The sequence below is a fragment of the Temnothorax curvispinosus genome, unplaced genomic scaffold, assembly GCF_003070985.1.
Source record: "Temnothorax curvispinosus isolate PA1 unplaced genomic scaffold, ASM307098v1 QBEX01017816.1, whole genome shotgun sequence".
NCBI lineage: Eukaryota > Metazoa > Arthropoda > Insecta > Hymenoptera > Formicidae > Temnothorax > Temnothorax curvispinosus.
Genome location: NW_020227596.1, coordinates 938345 through 959862, shown reverse-complemented (window position 1 = coordinate 959862; position 21518 = coordinate 938345). Strand labels below are relative to the sequence as shown.

At 46.3% G+C, this 21518-nt stretch overlaps 2 protein-coding genes across 2 annotated transcripts; one reads left to right on the top strand and one right to left on the bottom strand.

The window, feature by feature from the left end:
* Positions 1–1383: 1383 nt before the first annotated feature.
* Positions 1384–16551, top strand: LOC112467795 (neurotrimin-like). Its single transcript, XM_025036610.1, has 5 exons — positions 1384–2178; positions 7495–7646; positions 9496–9703; positions 9793–10089; positions 10386–16551. Exons 1-5 carry the CDS (start codon positions 2109–2111, stop codon positions 10568–10570), a joined length of 912 nt encoding a protein of 303 aa, XP_024892378.1. The 5' UTR covers positions 1384–2108; the 3' UTR covers positions 10571–16551.
* Positions 16552–16961: 410 nt separating this feature from the next.
* On the bottom strand, positions 16962–19479 carry LOC112467794 (3-ketodihydrosphingosine reductase). The gene is made up of 4 exons (XM_025036609.1): positions 18931–19479; positions 18352–18781; positions 18029–18270; positions 16962–17954 (listed from the first exon to the last, which is right to left on the bottom strand). Exons 1-4 carry the CDS (start codon positions 19078–19080, stop codon positions 17769–17771), a joined length of 1008 nt encoding a protein of 335 aa, XP_024892377.1. The 5' UTR covers positions 19081–19479; the 3' UTR covers positions 16962–17768.
* Between the last annotated feature and the right edge of the window lie 2039 nt (positions 19480–21518).

Genomic DNA, 21518 nt, shown 5'->3' with positions numbered 1-21518 from the left:
GTCTAAACGTCTCGAAGAGCGAGAGAACGGTACTGATAACGGAACGGTCCGTTGTGTTGAAGGAGAGCACGAACAAAAGCGACGGCGGCATTTTTTCTTTTTCCCTATTAAATAACCGAGCCCACAGCCACATCAGTCTCCGGGGATAAGATTCATACCGTAAGCGGCTTAACATTTGTCCACGATGAAGCGTGCTGGATCCCCATGGTGGGACGAGAGAGGGGCACCAAATACATTTCCGCCATTTCGTTCCAGGCGGTCTACCTCAATTTCAACGTTGCATATTGCATAGGTATACCTGAGTTACGATACTCGTGAAACATTGTTCAACGTATTATTTAACTTACATATCCAATTATAAGTACAGAATGCTTTTGAAAAATTTAATTTTCTGCAAATGTAATTATATCCTCGAGAATGCGCAAACATAATTTGTATCTCGTTCAGTAAAGAGATCCCTTTCTCATTACTCTTTCGTGCTTTGCGGAAAAGCTGTTTCAACCTGAGAGACTTTTCAGTCGCATATAAACGTGAGAAGGAGACTCGAGCGCGGGTAAGGGTTAAATGTTGTATATACGCTTGCGAGAAATTAAGGAAACCGAAAATCCGAAAGGGACTCGAAGAATTTATTTAGACGAAGTCGTGCCGCGATTGAAATCTGCGCGTTACAGGAGAGAGTGAAATAAGACGACTCTAATATTTGAAATTGTTCGAAGTATATTAAGGAAAATTCAGAAGGGAGAAAATAAAGCATGGAAATTAAGGCGACGAAGGCAATTACGTGGCATCGAAGATCTTTAACGATTATTAACGAGCGTGTGATGATCGTGACGGGTTGGGAAACGCTCCGATGCGCCGCCTGACACGCGGTCACGAATATAAAACGCGACCGTTCAAAGTTTCTTTGGACGGCTGGCAGGAGACAGAACGCGAGTCCGAGGTCGCGTGCCATTCAACCCCCGGCGGGGAGGCATGGGAAATGACGATGTCGTGTAAGAAGCGTGAAATTTGTCCGTGCTTGCGGGACGAGTAGCAATTGCGGAGTCTTGTCGCCGCATAGGACACGCAGAAGCGACAGTAGAAGAGAGAAAGAGAGAGATAGAGAGAGAGAGAAAGGTCGGACGAGAAATGCGAAAGGAGACGAGGAATGCGGGAAGAAAAATTCGGAACGACAGAGCTGCGCGGTGCGACGCGGCGCGACGCGAAGCGGAGCGGAGCGGAGCGCGCAAGGCCGTATAGCGCGGGGACGGAAGGCGCGCGCGGCGGAAAAGGCAGAAGGCCTCGAGGAAGGAGGAGGCTGACTGATCGCCGCCGGAGTAGAGGAGAGAGAGCACGCCTGCGCGGAATCCCCGGGCGGGCGCGGGCAGTGCCACCGGAGGCCCGGCGGTTTCAGAGCTTCGCCCGGGACGACGAACCGCGGACGAGCCGAGTGCGGGAAACCCGGTCGTGTGTTTCACAGTACGACCGACCGATCCACACACCGAGTATAACCGTACAAACGAGGAGGCACAACCGCGGGGGTTGAAAAGAAAGGGAGGTGGGGGAGGAGGGTTGGCCCGATTGAACGCAGGCAGACCGCTTCGTGACCTTGGTGCGCGCGACACTTGGCGTCTTCTTCGGGAGCAATAAAGAAGAATTTAATCGGTACCTCTTTTCCAATTGGGGTCGAGTGCACGCGGAGGTGTACGGTCAACTCTCCGCGCGCGAGACCGCCCACAAATTAAGACCGTAACTCGGCCTCGTTCCGCCGCGCCGCTTGCGTTCGCGAGTACTCCGACTGCGAGATAATGTGATGTCACAGTGTTAGGAGAGAAAAGAAAAGAGAGAGAGAGAACAAGGAAAAAATCGGTGGATGCATAAGAGCGCAACGGGGGGGTTGCAACGAGAGGGTTGCAACGACGGGTAACGCGGGAGTATGCGCGAGTCCTGGTAGCACCGGCTGCTGCTGGAGGATGAACGGGACGACGACGGAGGATTATTAAAGTGGAGGAGCGCCGAGAGAGAAAGAGGTGCATCGTGGTGTTCCATGAGATGTCAGTGGACCCGTCGTCGGGGACAGTTACGCCGTCGTCGTCGTCGTCGCCGTTGTTGTTGTCGTCGTGATCACCATGAGGAGGTCCTCCTACGTCAACTACTACGTCCTGTGCCTCGTGTGCTGGATCCTACTAGGCATTACCGGTAAGCTTCATTCGGGAAGATCGCCCAGCTTGTTATACAGCTTACGTTTCTAACTGCGGCGCGGATCCGTAAAACAGATGGCGGCGTCGAGATGTCAGATCAGGGGGGGCTGCGAGAGAAAGACGCTGTTAGGGGGAGACGCTGTAAATAGCGGTTGTCCATTCACGCGACACACATAGACAGGCGGATGGTGATCGAGCCGTCGACATCATCGCACGGGTTGTGCGGGGGAGGCGGGGCTCCGTCGGACTCGTGCCGCGGATGGATCGATCAGATTTTGGGGTGTAGCAGTACGTTGCATACGTCTCCCTCGCGCCCCGCATGCACTTACGAACGTATACGTACCGCGCACTCGTGCGCGTTTCTCCCGCTGTCGCGAATACCGGCGGATACCGAGTGTAGAGATCGTACGGGAGGGGGAGGATCGAGGATACGCGAGAATAGATAAGGACTAAAAAGACGGAGACGGCCGAGGGGGGGACGCAACCTCCGGTCCCGGTCCAGGACCGTATCTAGCGCCACCCTTGTTTGTCGCGCCGCAGCATTGTGCCTCCCTCCATGCTCTCTCTCGCTCTGTCTCTATCTGTCTCACTCTCTCTCTCTTTTTCTCTCTGTCCCCCATTCTGCCTCTTTTTCTCGCCTTCACATCCTCGCTCTCGACGTCCTCCTCTTTGTCCGCCTCTCTTCACCGCCCTGCGTCCCTGCGGGATCAGCAGCGTGTCGTCTCGATGATTCCGTCATCACGGGACGAAGACGAGAAGGGAGACGAACGCGTCCCCCTTTTCTCCGCCGTGGCGTCGTTCAGGGACGTGTCTATCGATTTCATCTCGCGCGGCTGCATCACCGCGATGCGGTCGTGCTTTAAAGCCCGCTCGTGAAACAGGAGCGTCACGGCGTCGTTCCGGAGGGTGCAGTCATGCATTCTACGAGTACGTGCTATTTGCGAGATAGCCTGACTACCGTCGAGACATCTCGTCGGGAGAAACTGGGCGATTTTTGCATCTCTTCTTTAAACATGAGTTTGATTCAATCTTTCGGAAGGGGAAAACTTTCTTGAATAGCTCGCAAGAAACATCAATTCCTAGAAAAAAGAAACCGTTCCTCGTCGAATGTAACTCGCTTCTGATTGTAGAATTCAGTCTATTATGAACCATGAAGAGATAAGCTCTTCTTTCCAGCGGAGCACGAGAGCTTTCGTCCCGAGATGGAAAGAAACGAGAGGCCAACTGTAGGATTACCTTCTGAAAGCGATTTCCCGTTTCTCGATTGAATAGACGACTCGAATATACGATTCCGCTAAGCGTATCAGCGATTAACCGCGGTGACGCGATCAACTCGCAAAGAAATATCTGACGCGTTTCGGGTCGCATAAAGAACGATCCCGCTCGCGAGCCCGTCTCTTCGGCGTGGCGTGATCAATTCCGGAGGCAGCGATGCGCGAGCGGAAAATCCGAAGCGCCGATAAAATCGGATTATCACCGATCGAACTCGTTCGCGTTCGTAGCCGCGCGGAAAGCACCGCCGACTGCGACTGTCGGTCGATGCAATCAGTTGGCGCGGCCGTTCGTCGAATAATCACTTAACTTGGGATCTTGCCTAAAGATCGGTGTAGTTTCGCTCGCCTCCTCCGCGCGCGTATAGTTTCTCTCCCGCTAGCGGTAAATCACTTGGAAAGTACGCTAACTGCTCTCTCTCGACTACGAGAGCCACTACGAGAAGTTCGCAGTTTCAGACCCCGGTAATGGCGGGTTTATCCCGACATCACTCTCGCCAATACATTATGCACTTTCGATCCGTATAGTACTCGCAGACACGCGTGAGGCGTGAGGGAGGAGGGGGGAAGCTGCTGCACAACCTAACCACTGATTATACTTCGCCGCGGTGATTAACCGCGGCCCGATCCGTTCGTTCCTCCCCGGAGAAGTTCGACGCGACTATATCAAAGCGGCTGGCGCAACTCGGGGCGTAACTACTGACTCGAGAGTCTCGAGACGCTACGCGCGACTCCTTACGCGAAATCACGCTCGTGACGCTTATGGAGATTTCTGAGCGCATAAAATGAATTTGCGGAACGTGGCGCGACTTCAACGGGCCTCGCAGACGTCGCCGTGCGTGGAAGCGTTCAGGAAATTGCGTCTCTTAAAAAGAAAAAGTCTCTTAAAGACGAGCTGACGTGTTCCATTCAATTTTTAAAAACACTTTATCGATATTTCACTGCGATAAATTAAGGGCGGACAGAAAAAGATTACTGTAAATATTTCATGTCTTTTCATGACTTTAAATGGATCTTGTCGTAGGGAAAAAGAATCGGAGCGAGTGAGTCTATTTCGACGTAAGCCCGTCGTGTGAGGATTATTATAAAATCATATCACGCCGGCGGGAAATAATCCTTCAGATGCTGAAAAACTGGGATTTATGTGGCAGTTTAGCACACGATGACGTCGTAAAACTGCACGGGCATGCGTACGTGTTGTTCTGACAAAGTGGGAAAGGAAACAGCAGCCCTGCCGGACGCAGCAGCTCCGCCGAGTCTCCTCCGAGCACATCGGGCGGCATTGTCTCTCGGGAAATATACGATTTTAGATCCGCCTTCTGTTTCCGAGAAATTTACTTCTTCCTACTCCCTCCGCCGCGCCCGCGATCACGTCCCATCACGCTCGATTACGTTAGCGGGGAGACACTTTATCGTAACTTATTGCTGCGTGAAGCGGAATAGATTTATAAAGCAATACTTCCTCGGATTTTTATAATAGTTTTCATACCTTGGCAGAAGAATCTCTCTTCGAAGACGCCGCTCTCTCCCATATTTCTTTTTTACTCCAACATTCTTCTTATTCAGAGTGCTTCGATGGAAACGATGATCGAAGCGATTCCGCTTCGTCCCGCTTGTAACGATTTATGCCCTCGGAATGGCGAACGGTCTATTTCCTCTTCAACGCTCCCTTTAAATAATACACAACGTGAGAATATCGCGTCGTCGGCCAGCTTTGTAGCTTATATCGAAATCTCCGGGACGAACGTGATTTCCGCGTACCCCTCGGGAGCTACGGGGACGGCGCAAACCGACTTACAAAACGTCGGCATGAATAATGCAGCCGCCACTCGTCCCCCGCTCGTCGTCGTATTTGTGTGTCCGACGTCCCCGCGCGATAAACATAAACTCTTACGGTTATTCATCAATGAGCCTGCCTTGGTGCGTTACATTGCGAAATTACATGCTTCACGTTGACGTGCATACATCTCGCCGCGATAAAACGGCGTCATTCTCCCCTTTGCGCCCGAGCGCTCCTTTGCCCTGATTTAATCTCGAGATAAATGCGACTGTATTACGCACCCCTGAGGAACACGATCGCGCGCGACCTTTGCGCAACTCGCCGCACGTCGACATGAAAAATAGGTTTGGGGCGGCGTAGGCATGGCATCTACCGAGCGGCCTATTTGTGCCCCCTTTTCTCGCGGTAGGCAAATGATCCCGACTCGATGGCGAGGGGCACAACCCGCACAACCTCACGGCGACCGACAGGGGCGCGTGCGCGCAGCTGCGCAGATTTTGCCGTCCCTCAAGATCAAGAGAATCGACTGTGCGGGTGGAGGACCGGTAGAGCGCAGCCCCCAGACACGAATTCGTATCTCCGGCACATTTGACAATACACCACTCGTAGCCGCGCGCGCTGATTGCCAATCTAGCTCTTCTCGGTTCGCGCGGAAACGTGTCGGCCGGATGGATTTGTCGGCTGCGGGGAATCACAGAGTTACGACGTTTCTGGGACGATGTGATTTCGAATCTGGGGATAGAGGAAGGCGATTTTATCGCGGCCAACCGCGAATGATGATCAAAATCACCAATCGCTCTTTGGTATTACATCATCGCGATAAACCCTTTACCCCCCTCTAAAACGATAAATCTGACGAAAAGATTTAATTTTAGAACTTGATTCGCAATCTCTCGTTTGATTTTCGCTCGTAAAAAGTAAATGGAAGTTTTTATTTTCGCTTGAAATCCAACGGAAGGGAGATCGATGAAAATTCTTACCACCATTGTTTACTTTAGCTCATCGATTAGCCGTCGAGATTAATTTATGATTCATTACCCCGCACTTAGCTTGACTGAAACAATAATTATTACCGTTGCAGCGGCTGTGATTTTCTTGCGCATAAGTAGAACAATCGATGCGCGATAAGCTGAGCGAGGCTTACGTCGTGTACAGGCGATTTCATATTTACTCCTTATCGCGTCGCGCGATTATCGTGCTGTTGATCTTAATTAAGCGTAATTATCGCCAGCTTTGTCGTTTGTCAAAGTTTCGGGAAATCTTGATACCACGACGACATATGCTCACTTCTTACGTAACTCGGGCGCTCTCGAGGAACTAACGGCGTCAGCTATTAACACAACTCCGCTAATTAGTAAAGTAATCAGCCACATTTAATTAACAGATCGAAGTAAAAGACGAAAGCGAGATAAGGTAACTGCTAGAAAATATACTCTAACAATGAGTTGTAGCGGAGAAGACATCGCGGACCTTTATAGAAGCAATTTATTAATTTAGCATCTTAAATGCTTACCGCGTCAGCCTAACTCCTCTACACATAAAATATTCCCTCGTCCTAATTGAGGATTTCATTTTTCACACTTAGCCCCGGTGTGCGGTCCGACGACCATTTCTCAAATTATGGTCATCGCAACGGCCGCGCAAATCCGGACGAGCAACCGTGGGGGATTTCGTGCGCTACCGATCGAAAACGAGATCGGATGATATCGTCAAGGTCGTTAGAATAACACCCACGTTGCTCTCTATCTTTCTCCCTCTTTCCCGTTGAATGCTGATCTGCCTTTAGATTTCCCGGATCGGAATCCCCGGGATTAGTATCCATTTCCCCCGGGCACAGCTCCTCAGCGGGGTCTCCTCCTCCGCGATAGGATTTATTCCGAATAGCGTCGCGCGCGCGACCGGGCGGATACGGAATACGAATGCGAAATAGGTAAGTCCCTTCTCGAGGTCGCCCTGGCTGGCTCGCCTTATTATTCCATTGCGACGGCCAACGTCGCTACCTCCATGTTAATTCGCCGCATAACGTGCCGGCGGCGATGCGGCGACCGGTATAAGCGTGTTACACGGACGTCTTAAGAACGCATCGCCGCGGCGATAATTCGCGCATTTCACGCATTCGCGATGTAGCAAAAAAATATGCATCCCCTGTCTCCGTATTCTCCGCATTGCGCCGTTTTCCTCTTTCGTCTCCGATCACGGGATCTCACGGAACCTGCACCGCTTTATACACGCGAGACACTTTTCTGAACGCACGTTCTTTCAGGGGTAAGTACGAGATCTCATTCGCTGGTGAAGAGATTCGACGGGATTTACACGGGGCCTTACTTCGACTCGAACACTCCAACGAATATCACGGCGCAGTTGGGCACTCATGCTTACCTACCGTGCAAAGTGCGGCAGCTTGGTAACAAATCAGTAAGTTATCTATCCATGCAATTGAACACTCCGGTATAAAAAAGACTGTGAGCGTCAAGAAGAGAAAGAAGTTTTCCTCTCGGAGAACGAGCGAATATAAGCAAAAAAAATTAATCCTTTACGGTAGGAGAAACGCTCACAGCAATTTTTATACCCTACATGTTTTCTATTATCATTCATCCTCGAGTCTTACGTATAAGGGTATCGTAATTTCATACATATATCAATATAACTGTCATCGCACGTCGATTTGAGACCTAATTTGTCCTTGTCATATCGTCTCCCGCATCTTTGATAGAAGCATGTTTGCCTTTACGCGTTACGTGTATTTGACAACTTGATTTATTAACAAGCTTATTTGTCGGATAACGCGTAATGGCCAAACTTTTGCCTGACAGTGTTATGACAATGGGACCATAACGCTAAAAAAACAGAGAGAAATTGTCATAAGCCGGGCGTGAGTCCGGTGAGACTTACTGTCTCGTCGTTCCCGAATCTCTCCCGAATACTATTCCGTTGTCCACGTGTGACCAAGCTAAACTTATTTACACGCAAACGTTCGATTGTCCCTATTTAATTATTAACGGTAAACAACGGTACAAAAAATTATCGGATTACAATCGGCACGTCAAAGCGAAGTGGGCAGTTATTTCCGTTATCAATCATTCTTTTCGCTAACGTCCCGGAAAAATCGCCCGACCTTGGACAACCCGCGATTACTTCTATCAAAGGTCCACGGACAATAAAACGTCGTAACTAATATATTTCAACCATTTATCGCGAAACCCATCCTATTTCCTCCGTGTCGGATAGCTGTCCGCGACAGATAAACCCACCCACGTGTCACGAGCTGTTAACTCGTTCGCCAACGATCGGCGTTCCCTTTTCATCGAATCAATTTACCCCGCTAATAAAACGCCCGCTAATGATTTCGCGTTTTACCCCGTTCGTGAAATCGGTATAATCTGAAACCGGTGGGCAGCGAGAGAAGGGGGCGGTTTCGCGGAACGTCGGTCGTCGTCCGGCGTGTAATAAAATTACCGTCGGCACGCGTGTGTCTCTCGTTAAGGAACTTCACCGACGTGTACGCAGGCGTACTCTCGTCGTACCCTCGGCTGCATACGGGGTATACGCCTGTCGCCGTTGGCACGCGGTCGAGGACTAAGTATCCAGTAACACGCGACCCGCGCGTATAATCCCGGCGCGTACTTGAGGGGCCCGCGGTCGCCGCCTCGATCCTTATCGGCCGGCGAATTAAATGTATTCGTACCTCGCCTTCTTTCGACGCAGCACGGACGACCGACCGTGGTTCGCGGCACCATCTAGATTTCCGTTGGGCGCGCGCGAGCCGTCCGGTCGATGAACGATAAATTAACTGCGCGGCGAGGGGAACGGGAAGATTGATCGTTCGGAATCGGAACGAACCGAATGTACCCTTTCTTATATTTTTTCTGGGTTTTTTTTTGGTCGGTGTATATCTCACTCCTGTTTCTTATACTCGACGAAATCTTTTTTACGCACCCCAATTTCGTCCCTTTCGATGTCCATTTAGTTGCGAATGATGGGCCCGCGGTAATCCCGGTGATTTCGACATCAAGCTAATGCGACTAAAATGAACGGTGAATGACGAGGAATGAGTCTCTCGGATATATTGAGAAAAAAATTCGTTAAAGACGTTGTCCGTTTCATGATAAGAATAGAGAGGAAGTGAGCGACGAATCTCTATGCAAATTAATAAAATGCAAAACCGACGACCGTCTATATAAGAGACTACAAAAAGATCTCACGCGTGAAAAGAATTTAAGGCGTTCAAGGCGAACAAAAACAATTCATTTTGATTAATCCGAAGGTCTCCTGGATCAGAAGAAGAGACTCGCATATCCTTTCGGTGGATAGAACGATGTTTATTCCGGACGAGAGGTTCCAGGCGATTTTCGGGGAGGCGGACACGTGGACGCTGCAGGTGAAATACGTCCAGGCGCGCGACGAAGGCGAGTACGAGTGCCAAATCTCGACCGACCCGAAGAAGAGTCACATCATCAAGCTCAACATCGTCGGTGAGGGTCGCGGAAGGCGATTACATTAAGCCGATTATCCGTTCTCAAACGACCGGGCGACAAAACCGTAACGTCCGACCGTGTTACAGTGCCAAAGATCGAGATCTTGGGGGACCGTGACATGTATGTGAAGACCGGAAGTACAGTCGCAATACGATGCGTGATAAAGCAGTCCCTCGAGGGCCCGTTCTACGTCTTCTGGTACCACGAGGGCGATCGCGTTCTAAATTATCAGCTGGGCAAGATCGACATTCAGACGAAGAGGATCGAACAGGACACGGTGAGCAGCCTCGTGATTCACAACGCGAGACGGGAGGACTCGGGTAACTATACTTGCAGCCCGAGTAACTTGGATAGCGCGAGCGTGCAGCTGCATGTGCTAAACGGTGAGTGGAACATTTTATCACTTTGGCGGAAAAAGTTTGGAAAAATTAAAATGGGGGAAAAACAAGTTTCAAACTTTTCTCTTTCCCCGAGCATAAACTTTCGTTTACATGTGATTCACTGTTTGCGGGATCGCACTTTTTTTCACGCGGACTTTTACAAAAAGCACTTGATAACTCGTATCGTGAAAATAACACGAAATGAACATAAGGTTATAGGTTTTTTTTTTTTTTCGTTGCAGCGTATATAATCTTGCTATTTTATTACATACAAATATATATATCCGATAATTTTCTAGGGGAACACCCCGCGGCGATACAGAGAGGCATCAGTTCAGCGCCGGGCGGCTGTCCTACTCTATGGTGGCTGGCAGGAGTGGTGACACTGTACTCGAGTCACGGCAGCCGTCTGTTCGTCCTCCTTCTTTTGATCCTTATGGTTCTCTACTCGAAAAATCCATCTTACTTTGCGACGGAACGATAATCAGGCAACCCCGCAAGGATGGTATACGCGTATAATCGATTATCTCCTGCTACGAGACCCCGACTACCTCGAGAGAAGAGATCCTCGACGTTGCGGACCGATTTTCAGAGATCAAGGACAAAAAGGGCGAGGATGAGAGGATTCGGAAGATAGAGGGTAATACGATAGAAAGAAAGAGAGAGAGAGAGAAAGATCGGAGAAGAAGAATAATGATCCTGGAGGTAGTATGTTTTTTCTCCGTATGCGTGAAGTAAGAGTTAGAGGTTCATCTCGATTATCGAGACAGTGATCCGGCCGTTAGAAATTAGGAATTAGTTTTATTATATGAATTCTTGTTAAATTGCTGCGAGAGAGTTATACGTGCTGGAGGAGCTACGAAATTTTTGACGTTATCGAAAATATAAATTAGGTCGAGCTTGAACAACGGGTGGTCCGTGAACGTTTTGAAAACTTTCAGTTGCGAATTCGGGATGAACTGACAATTTTATTTATTAAGATTATTTATTCACTTTTACGTCCATTAAAAATTTTATCTAAATTTAAAATTAAAAATTTTATCTAAATAAAATAACGTGTCATTCTTACTGTTGACTTCTTATTGTAACAGATATTTTTGAGTTTGCTTTTCTAAAGACGTATTCCACATTTATATTTCACATTTGCATAAATGTTTCACGCATTTCCCGTCTGTTTAGCCCGACGAGGTAATAAGTTACGAAATCTCAAAAAAGAAAGCGCCCGAAAAACGATCGCGATCGCGAGATCCTATCGCGAGGGCGTTGGGTGGTTTCGTAGCACTCGTTACAGGAACAAGAAAGCGATAACGTGACGAGAAATGTAGAAAGACGAGAAACGATGGTGAGAGAAAGAGGAGAGAGAAAGAGCAAGAGTGAAAAAGAACCGTCACGAGACTGGGGAAAAAGCAGAAAAACTTCGTCCGCGCCGCTCGAATAGAATTGAAACTTGTTCGATGAATTTTTCGAAAGGCGATGTAATTAATTATATTCGATAGCGACCGATTACAAACAAAGCGTGTCTATACTTGACGTCTACCGCGTGATCTAGGATCGTCCTGAGACCGAGTGATCTCGGCCATCGTCTCTCAGACGATTTGTCGATACGCGCCAGAAGCAATTAGAATCTCTCTTCAGTTCGTCAATCAGCGTGTCTGTTCCAAGATCGTACGAGAACCAAACTTGACGAGAAGGGGAAAGAAACGACGGGGAAAGAATCGAAGCGACCCTATTGAGAAATAAAAATGTTATTATTATTATTAATAACACACGGCGGTATTATTCGATCCGAGGAAAAAAAATTCATATCAAGCGACATTTTGCCCATATCAAACTCTCAGTCACGATATTCTGATATTCTCAGCGCCAAGGCAAATTTGATACGACTATAGTCGGAGAACGTCATTAAATTTACAGACAATTGTTATCCGGGAAGCTCATCGATTGCGCGAGTAAGATGAAACAGGATATCGCGATGTGGAAATTATCACTGCCTCTAAAAATACTTGACCGCTGCTTTGTTGGCGACAGGTGTCTCGAGACGATCCGCGATAAAAATTTTGGTAATTGAAACGCATTGAGTATACACACGTCGATCAAAATGTATCCATACGTCCGCGCATGCACAGGCTGACTCACCGCGACGCGGGCCGTAAAGACCGAACTTATAATATCTTCCACTGTCCGCTCCCGTACGCGTCGTCTCGCGATCTCGGGAACATCGCGGTTTTTTATAGAAAATCGAAGAACCTTTTAGGAATGTAGAAAAAATTTTGTACACTCGTTTTGCTCGAGGGATTAAATACTGCCGATAAAGTCATATTTCATTCCTCCCTTGAAAAGTTGTCCGAAATGTCACGAACTATTTCTATTTGGACTGTTTATTCACGTTGGACGACGTTAAAGGGAAAAAAAGACATTTGTTTTGTATAAAATTTACAAACGTACGTATATATACGTAGTGTAACACACGCCAAATTTTACACGTATTCTAAATCCTATTCAGATATCCTCCTTCGATAGATTTCTTTTTCTTACGAGTCGTCAAACGTCTCATCGTAACAACATAGGCAAAGTACTTTCGACGTATAATACTTTTTGATAACGCATATTTCCATGTTTTTGACGGTTTTGGCCCGCGGCGTGCCGCCTCTGAGCATGATCGGTTGTATAATTTAGCGGATGAACGTACGGCTTTCCGGTGGGCACCCGTGCGCCCCCCGCGAATTTGCTTTCTTCTCGCAAATACTAGAGGGATGGGGTGGGAATACTGTTTTTTATAATATTATATATTATATATATATATATAAATATATATATACAAACGAACAGAAATATATATATGTATATGTGTACGCGCGCAAATACGTTGCACATGGGTGTTGAATATTGAACAAGTTTCAGCTCGTACGAACGAGAGGCGCATATAAAGCGACTAGAGAACGTACGTTCTCGTTGAGAGAATTCTTGAGGGAATGTCTTGAAGAGAGATACGAATAGGAAGAAGGGAAAAGAGAGAGAAACAGAGAGAAAGAGAGAGAGAGAGAGAGAGAGAGAGAGAGAGAGAGAGAGAGGAAAAAAATACACCATAGAACACGAGGACAGCGGCAGGAGACGAACGATTCGTTAGAATATCTACGATTCATGTGATTGTAAATAACGTAACATAGCGTATAAATAACGTAACGTTAATTAATGATATGCCGTACGTGTTACGCTAAAGAAACAAGAAAAAAAATTAACTAAATAACGTTACTGTGTAATTTTTCGGATCGTAAAACGCGCATTGGAAATGAGTCTGGCCGCCCGTGCTAACCGGCTCGGGAATCATGCACGGTATCGGGAGGCAAGAGGATGTGGCACATTTCTTAACGATAAGGGAGACGCCGCGCATACGTATACGATGTTCCCAGAAATCGAAATATCGTCTGACGAATTTTCGTTTCGACGAACATTTATCGCGAGGGGGCGGGTTGGGGAGGAGAGGGGGAGGGGGAGGACACGGCCGTCGTCCGTGATACAATCGAAGGAGAGATGCTTAACGCGTCCGTCGTATTCAGCCGCGGTCACTTCTGGATCGCGGCGGACTTATCGTCGGAGATCGGCGCGTAAGACCACCGAGGAGGACCGGAGAACACGCGCCAGGGTACCGGCGCGCGCGCGCGCGCTTTTCCCGTTGGCGCGCCGGGATGCGTCCGAGTTTTTTTTTTAGGGGAGGAGGGAAGAAGCGGAGAGCGCGCGCACGTTTCCCCGTGACGAGCGCGCTCGTGGATAGCACGGGCCGGCCACACACGCGACTAGATGTAACACTAATTAACGCCTAGCGATTAAGCGAACTAACGGATATAAATGCAAATATATCGTCGGATATAATAGCCAGGCGGGACGAATGCGCGAGCGGCTGTGTGCGTGCATGTTTTGCGCGACCGCGCGAGTGCGAGCGGTACGGTTGGTGCTTTAAACCGTGTGAGCCTGTTCTGCGCAAGAGAGCGAGAGAGAGAGAGCGTGAGAGAAAGAGACGGTGAGAATGAAGGTCGAAAGAATGAGAAAGCGAGAGAGAGAGAAAAAAAAATAAGCCACACACGCATACGTACATACAGACGATACACAACATATACAACACGCGCACACACACGCGTATACCGCGAGAAGTTCGTTGGACTGACGTGTAACCAAGACGTTGGTCGAATGACACATTTTAAGATAAAGACAAAAAGGTCGATCGGGGACGTAGCCATCTTCTTTATATCGTTTCCGCCTTTCCTTCTTCCCGCGCCTCGCGAGGCCTCGCGGAGCCTCCTAAAGGCAACGACCGACGCGACAAAGGCCGGAAACGGTCTGTGTGAGGCCGCGGTCGCGATTAAGCTTCACCACCCTCTTTCTTCTCTCTTCTTTAACGCGGGCCTCCCCCTCGCGAGGTGGAAGAAGGAACACCGCCCTCGTCCCCGTTGCCCTTTTGCTTCACCGCGAGAAAGGGGAAAGTAATTTAAAGAGAAGATAGCAGGAGAGACGGCGGGACGGCGAAAAAAAAAACCCAATCGAGAAACGTCGTCTTACGATCTAATTCTAACGTAGAACAGCATTAAAATTTTTGTACCAAAATCTATCCAGTAGCCCTTAAGTGTCGCGTATTGCGTTTCCGTTTCCGTTCGACGTTGCCGACGCGTACTTACCCTCCTTATTCAATGTCTTTGTTTCTTGGTCGAAACACGTCGCGGGGGAACGGAGCGAGTAAAACTTGCCCGAAAATACCCTCTCGCAAGTTTCTCGGTCGCAGCATTAAAACTCCCGGGTCGTCAGCGCGATCGTACGCGCTTCTCCCCCCGCGTTCTTCCACACGTTCGAATAAATCAACCCCTCGCGTGCCACCGCTCCGCGTTTCGTAAGGCAAGCTCGCGAAGTAGAGCGCGAGAATGATACGATTACTAATCGCGATCCGGGAGAAGTCTCGAAAAAACCTCCCTGATTAATATAATGAACGATCGCGATCCGATCCGCGCTCAGCCGATTCCCGAGAGTCGTGGGTAACGACTTGAAGATAATGAAGAACACTTCTCTGTTTCGAGAGAGTGATGCTTGTGACCGTCCTGACAGTACGTCGATGTGCTCTTACGCGTAGATGACACAAGTTAGATGTGTTCTTTCCGAGATAGTAGGCTATATGTGAGAGATACGAGCGACACGACGCCGCCGTCGTCGTCGTCGTCGTCGCCGGAGAGATGAAAGACGAAGTGAGACGCGGTGACCCAGAAATACATAGATCTCTCTATCGAGTCGCGGGGATTTCAATTCCGACGTGATCTATCCGTCTGTTGCCGCGCCATCGAACGGTCCCGAAAAATTCTTTGGGAAGGCGGGAGAACATCTCGGAAATCGATTACGCAGCTCCGAGAAAGAGAGAGAGAGAGAGAGACAGGGGGAGAGAAAGATTGAGAACAAGTCACCGGAAAAGAATTTTTCGAGACGAGCGGCAAACGAAGTGTTATCGTGAAACTTTTCAGACGAGAAACTAAACGTCGAAGATTACGAAATACCGCGCGCGGAGGATGTACAGGACTGTTGTAATTTTAACCCTCCACTGCTTTTGGATCCTATTAGAGGGCGAACCGCCTCCCGCGAATGTATAATAAATTTCCCAGACAGCACGCATGTTCGAAATCGAAACGTTTTAAAGAAATCTTTAGACATCTTACGTCCCAATTTTGGACACAGCGCTGTCTGGGTTCCTATTTCGATGATACGCACGCACGAGTTCGAGACTGCGAACGGAAACAAATGGTTCGCTTTCTCGCCCGTGCGGGCATTTTTTCCCCCCGTCCGGCTGTGGAGGGTTAGAAGTGCGAATCGGAGAAACCCATTTGTCGTCGATCGGCGCCCTCGGGACGGCAGGTACCTCGTTAACCGCGCGGATCACTGATGACATTCGCGAGAAAGAAATGCACCGTGCAATCACGCGACTGTTGCACGCGAGCATTGATACGCTCCCGAACGTACGACTCGAGTGGCTCGACGAATTATCGCGAATTATATTATCGAGTAAACGAGATCATTTACGTTCGATCCCCCTTAGCGATACGCAAAACCGGGTAACTTATTTATATCGCATTGTCGGACACGAAAACGCGCGTGCGATCGACATCGGTAAATCAGTAGCCTCGATGAGTCCATTTGCGAGAGAGCGATTGAGTGAGTTCGACAACGTCCTATTAATGTTTCAAAAGCGAGATCCTACGTTACGGGCACGTTTCGTTGACGGCACGCGACAGATCACACTATAGTAAGGGGTCTAATTAATCACTAACACGTCTGCCGATTCGAACGTTCGACGAAGGTGATTTACGGCTGCCCGTCGCCGTGAAGGGCGGACTATCGGGAAGACTAGTCGGGAAACCGCAAGAGAAGGAAGGCGAAATTTGTCGAGCGCGCGGATAAGCGGACGATCGATTAAAAAAAAAAAAAGAGAAAAAAGTAAGCGTAGGTTAAAAGAAAAATAAACAGCAAAACACTCTGGAAATATTCCTCGAGGCAAGCCTCGTCTCATGGATTCGCGTCTGTACACCTTGAGCGCTTTAAACGAGAGGAGAATGGACTTTTAACGAATCTACGAGATGATGCCGAGGAAAGCGAAGGATGTTAGAGCGAATGTGGGGATGAGGATAAGCGGAGCGAGAGTTTAAAGTATATGCGCGTGAAGTGCACGAGCGAAAGAGCGAGAGGGTGTGAGTGAGAGAGAGGGAGAGAAAGCGAGCGAAAGAGCGAGATAATAAATCAATGTTAAACCCATCATTACCGGACTCGCAGTTTCGGGAGACAAATCTTCGTTGACCGCCGTTTCTACGCATAAGTTTAGTCTCGTTTTTCGGAAGCTGGACGCGCGACACGTCCTTTCGGCGCCCGATCGCGGCTGCGCGATATATACTACTTACTGGACTTTAGACGAACGTGAAAAGAAATTTACTCGTTGTCCGCGTCGAGAGCACGAGCTCGGATCTTTCGCCAGCGGCGGGACAGACGCGCGGGAACGCGATCGACGTAGAACGGAGGAGCCCCGTCCACCGTCTCGGGAGTACTCTTTACATACCAGTTTCAGCGTTTTTCCGTTTTTAACTTATTGTGGCGAGAAACGGGACGAAGAGCAGTCCCGTTCTATGTGTGTAAGAACCATAAAAGCTTAATAAAAGAAAAAAAAAACATTATACTATGAACTTACGGAATACCTAATAAAACTAAGCCAAACCGTTAAGAACAGTCTTTTATTTCTTTCGCTCCTTTGTATACCGCATTACGTATCATTGCATTGCATATCATATCATTACATGTCATTATATTTCACACAACTTATTATATATTTATCACTGTATTGCATACACGTATGTACATATCCTAACATCATTACATCAGTCACATATGCATCATTATATATTAATGTACTTGGCATTTATTATGAAATAATAGGTTTCGCTTAAAAAAAAAAATCAAAACGAGATTCATGTAGATGCAAATAAATTGTCTTGCGATAATACAAGCACGAACGTATAGAGCGAGAAAATTTACCAAAAATATGCATATTAAGTGAATGCCTTAACTTAGAATGAAATATCTTAGTTAATCTTTTAGTCGTGGACCACAGAATATTGTAAGAAAACTGTTTCTCACTTGACTTTTTCCGGGGCCTCGGAATTCGTTCAGTTGTTACATTTTTCGATGGCTCTCTCGAAGAGGACGCGGTAGAACAAGCCGATGAGCCTCAACACTCCCATTAGCCAAACTTGCGCGATCAACTCGCACAATGAGGTGACTTGCGACATTCCCGCGCACAATGTCACCATTATGAAACCTTCCCAACCAACGGTAGAGAAGAAACGTCTTGCCTGAAGCACGTTATCGTTTAACACAGAAAGTCAAAGAGAAACAATTTTAAATTTATTAGTTTTCATGCACTTACCAACGCGTCCTTGAAAGTTTTCTCAGCAACGACCTCGGGCTGGACCAGCTTCACCGTCTGCGATATGACTTTTGTCTCCATCGGCTTTGACAACTCTTCGACCGCAAAACCAGGTGTATCTGTGTCCGGCGGTAAAGACAGAGTAACAGAGATACGGTATGGTCGAAGTTCCATTTCCAAGCTCTCCGCCAAGCCACGGAGTGCAAATTTTGTAGCACTATAAGCGGTGTATCCGAAGATACCTGCAATGCATTCTCTTTTTATATAAAGACCAAGTCATAATTAATGTGTCAGTGGTACAAATAAATTTATTACGCAAATACCTAGGAGACCAGCTTGAGACGACATAAGTACAATCACTCCTTCCTTAGAAGCTTTCATTCTTGGCGTCACTGCCTTAATGCAGTAATATGTACCTAGAAAATTTGTGCGTACCATCTCATCGAGATTCTCTGGAGTGGTGTCTTCTATCTTGCCAGCGATTGCGAGACCAGCGCAATTTACAAGCATGTAAATTGGTCCCATAACTTTCTCTAGATCGGTCAGCGCTTTCTCAACAGTCGAATAATCCATACCAATATTTAAAGATAAACACTTCACCCTTTGTGTATTTCTGTTCTCGCATGCTTGCAATATTTCCTCCTTGGCTCTCTCCAAATTCTGCTCATTCCTCGCGATTATCGTCACATTTGCTCCCTTCCTTGCGGCGATAATCGCCATACATTTCCCAATGCCGCTGGAGCCGCCAGTCACCTACAAAACAATATTTACATTTATATTACAAAGTAAGTTAAAAGATATGATCATCGGGACGGCTCTTATCACATCGTCTTGTAATTTACGTCATTATATTTAATGTTTTTGTTTTTTTTTTTTTCCCTCAAACTTTGGACGACACTCACGACAACATGTTTGTTCCTGACGTCTTTTATTTTTCTCTTGAACAAATACTCGTATATCAGAGCCAAGACGACTAACACGACAGTCGCCTGCGTAAGCCAACTACCAACTTTCATTATCACAGTTGGTATAATAATGTCAGGGTCCGACATGATGACTTATCCGTTCTTTTCGGCAATCACCGACAGAATAAATGCTAATACCGCACAAGCCAAATATCACCCTTCTTCCTCTTCTTCTTCTTCTTGGGGTTTTTATGGCTCCACTTCCCTGTAGAGCGTGACGTGGCACTGCCCCGAACCTTCGTGAGGTACAGGACAGTACAGGAACTGATGCGACCCAATTACTCTTCAAACTCGAAAATGTGTATGTGTATATGTACGTATTGTGTGTGTATGTCCGCGGTGTTGGAAACTGATCAATTCGTGGGTGCGTTGGACCCAGGAAACTAGGAAAGTGCGCGGATCAATTCTCCCGGCGAGAGCAAGGGCCAATATCCGGGCAAGATCACTATGACGACCACGAGCACGACGACCACGACGACCACGTGGCACGTGGCACGTGGGCACGTGCATTGTCGCGTTTATCGGAACTACGATGAAAACGCGAGAAGTCCTCGCAAGGTACATGCACACGTTTTAGCTTCTGAGCGACGCGATATCAACCGGGAGGAGCTCTTCTATATCCTTTTCTCACATCCTACATTACCTACGATGAGTACAATCCCCGCGTAATCTGCGAGCGTCAAATCAGCGCTCTTTAATTTGGAGACCCGCTTTCAGGCATATAAAAGTTATACATATATCGTTATCATGGCGGATCGAGGATCGAGTGAACATCAACGCTGGGTAATTTTTTCTGACTGTATTAATTAATGAGAGGCTTGGAGATATAATTAGAGAATACTGACATCACTCTTGACCATGTGGCCTGCATCGAAAGTAAGTGAGCAATATATAAAGTGTTTTAATTTACCCAGTCACTGTTTCGTCATTAAAAATGTATGGATTTTTTTTATACAACTGCGACCAGCGTTGTACCCTTGGTCGGAGCTATGTAAATTTCAAGATTACATCTACATAGATTATTTACATCTGCATAGATTATTGTTTACGACGTTCATGTTTACGCAAACCTTTCTCGTGGTAAACAATATAAGCAAAATGTAAGTTATTTATAAATTAGTGATTGATTAATTAAGTTTTTTGAACTATATTTTCACAAACAATTCTAAAAAAAATAAAAATAGTTTTGCATTTTAGTTATGATTTATTTCTTAATCAACTCTGCAGTACAACATATAAAAATATACTATAGAATATTTACGTGATTTTTGATCTGTTAATTTTTCGACGCATGCTAAAAATTGTGTCAAACTAAATAATAGTAACTGAAAGTAAAATTGCAAACAAAAAAATATAAATTTCCGATATTTCTGGAAATATAAATGTTCGATGATCCATGAATTACTCATTGTTTACACGACACGTTAAACGTAGTTTACGTTGTATACATGTAGATGTAAATTATTATATTTTACGCGTAAACACCCAACCCTGGATCTTGAACACAGCTCCGACAAAAACTATGAAAAATAAAACAGGAATAGGAAAATATTGTGTATTTTTTTAATATTAGATCTTTCTCTACAACATAATTATAATGATCTAAAATAGAGGAGACTATAGGGACAAACGTAAAATATTGCTTATACTCGATATTTTCCATTTGCTTATTTGCACATCAACTTTTTCTTTTTTGTAAGGCAAACATATTCTTTGCTTACATGCATTATAGGATGGGTAAAATCTAACCACATGTTATAATTAAGTAAAAAAAATCAAATTTTTTATGAAATTTGTTACGATTGCACCCCTAGGGTCGGTTATAAATAACAGGGCTCAAAGTTGATCGAAACATGGTAAAATAAAATAAAAACAAACATAGTCAATGTAACAAAACGTTGTATTTCAACTTGATAATTGCTTTAAGACAAAGACACTTTTTTCAAATAATTATAATACAATACTTCTGAACATTTCAAATTACATATTTTAAACATAAATTATATAAATGTAAAATTAACGAAAATTTTTAACATAGCAAGGAATTTCTCCTTTATAATATAAAATATTTCTAAATTAAAGTTAGTTAATTACTCATACCTGAAAATAGTAAAAAATTTTAAACGTCGTACATTTTTGAGATTTTGAGATCGATATTAATATAAACTAAAAAAAGTAAGAAACTAATAAAATAAGAGTATGGACTTACTTTGACCCTGTTTTTATGGACGCAATAAACGCACAACCTTTCATCACTGAGTTTCGAGCGCTACTGAGATGAAAAGGCATTAAAAAGACGTTATATAGCAGCGGACAGATTCGTACGGGAATGATTGACTGATGACTGGTTTTTAATAATCGCGTTTGTTACATTCATCCCACGTTACTTTTGTCTCTGGTCTCCCCTACATTCTACATTAACTAATTTCTTTGCTTTTTGCTTTACAGTATATTATTCAATTATATTTATTCAATTTACACAGCTTTTATCGTAGACAAACATTATCGATAATAAAACAATAATT

Bases quoted from the DNA above. Each gene is read 5' to 3' on its own strand.
- LOC112467795 (XM_025036610.1), top strand. From the start codon at position 2,109: ATGAGGAGGTCCTCCTACGTCAACTACTACGTCCTGTGCCTCGTGTGC. The intron at 2,179-7,494 runs GTAAGCTTCATT...ACGTTCTTTCAG, and splicing joins GATCCTACTAGGCATTACCG to GGGTAAGTACGAGATCTCAT. The intron at 9,704-9,792 runs GTGAGGGTCGCG...ACCGTGTTACAG, and splicing joins CATCAAGCTCAACATCGTCG to TGCCAAAGATCGAGATCTTG.
- LOC112467794 (XM_025036609.1), bottom strand. From the start codon at position 19,080: ATGTCGGACCCTGACATTATTATACCAACTGTGATAATGAAAGTTGGT. The intron at 18,271-18,351 runs GTATTTGCGTAA...AATGCATTGCAG, and splicing joins GTCTCAAGCTGGTCTCCTAG to GTATCTTCGGATACACCGCT. The intron at 17,955-18,028 runs GTAAGTGCATGA...AACGTGCTTCAG, and splicing joins AAACTTTCAAGGACGCGTTG to GCAAGACGTTTCTTCTCTAC.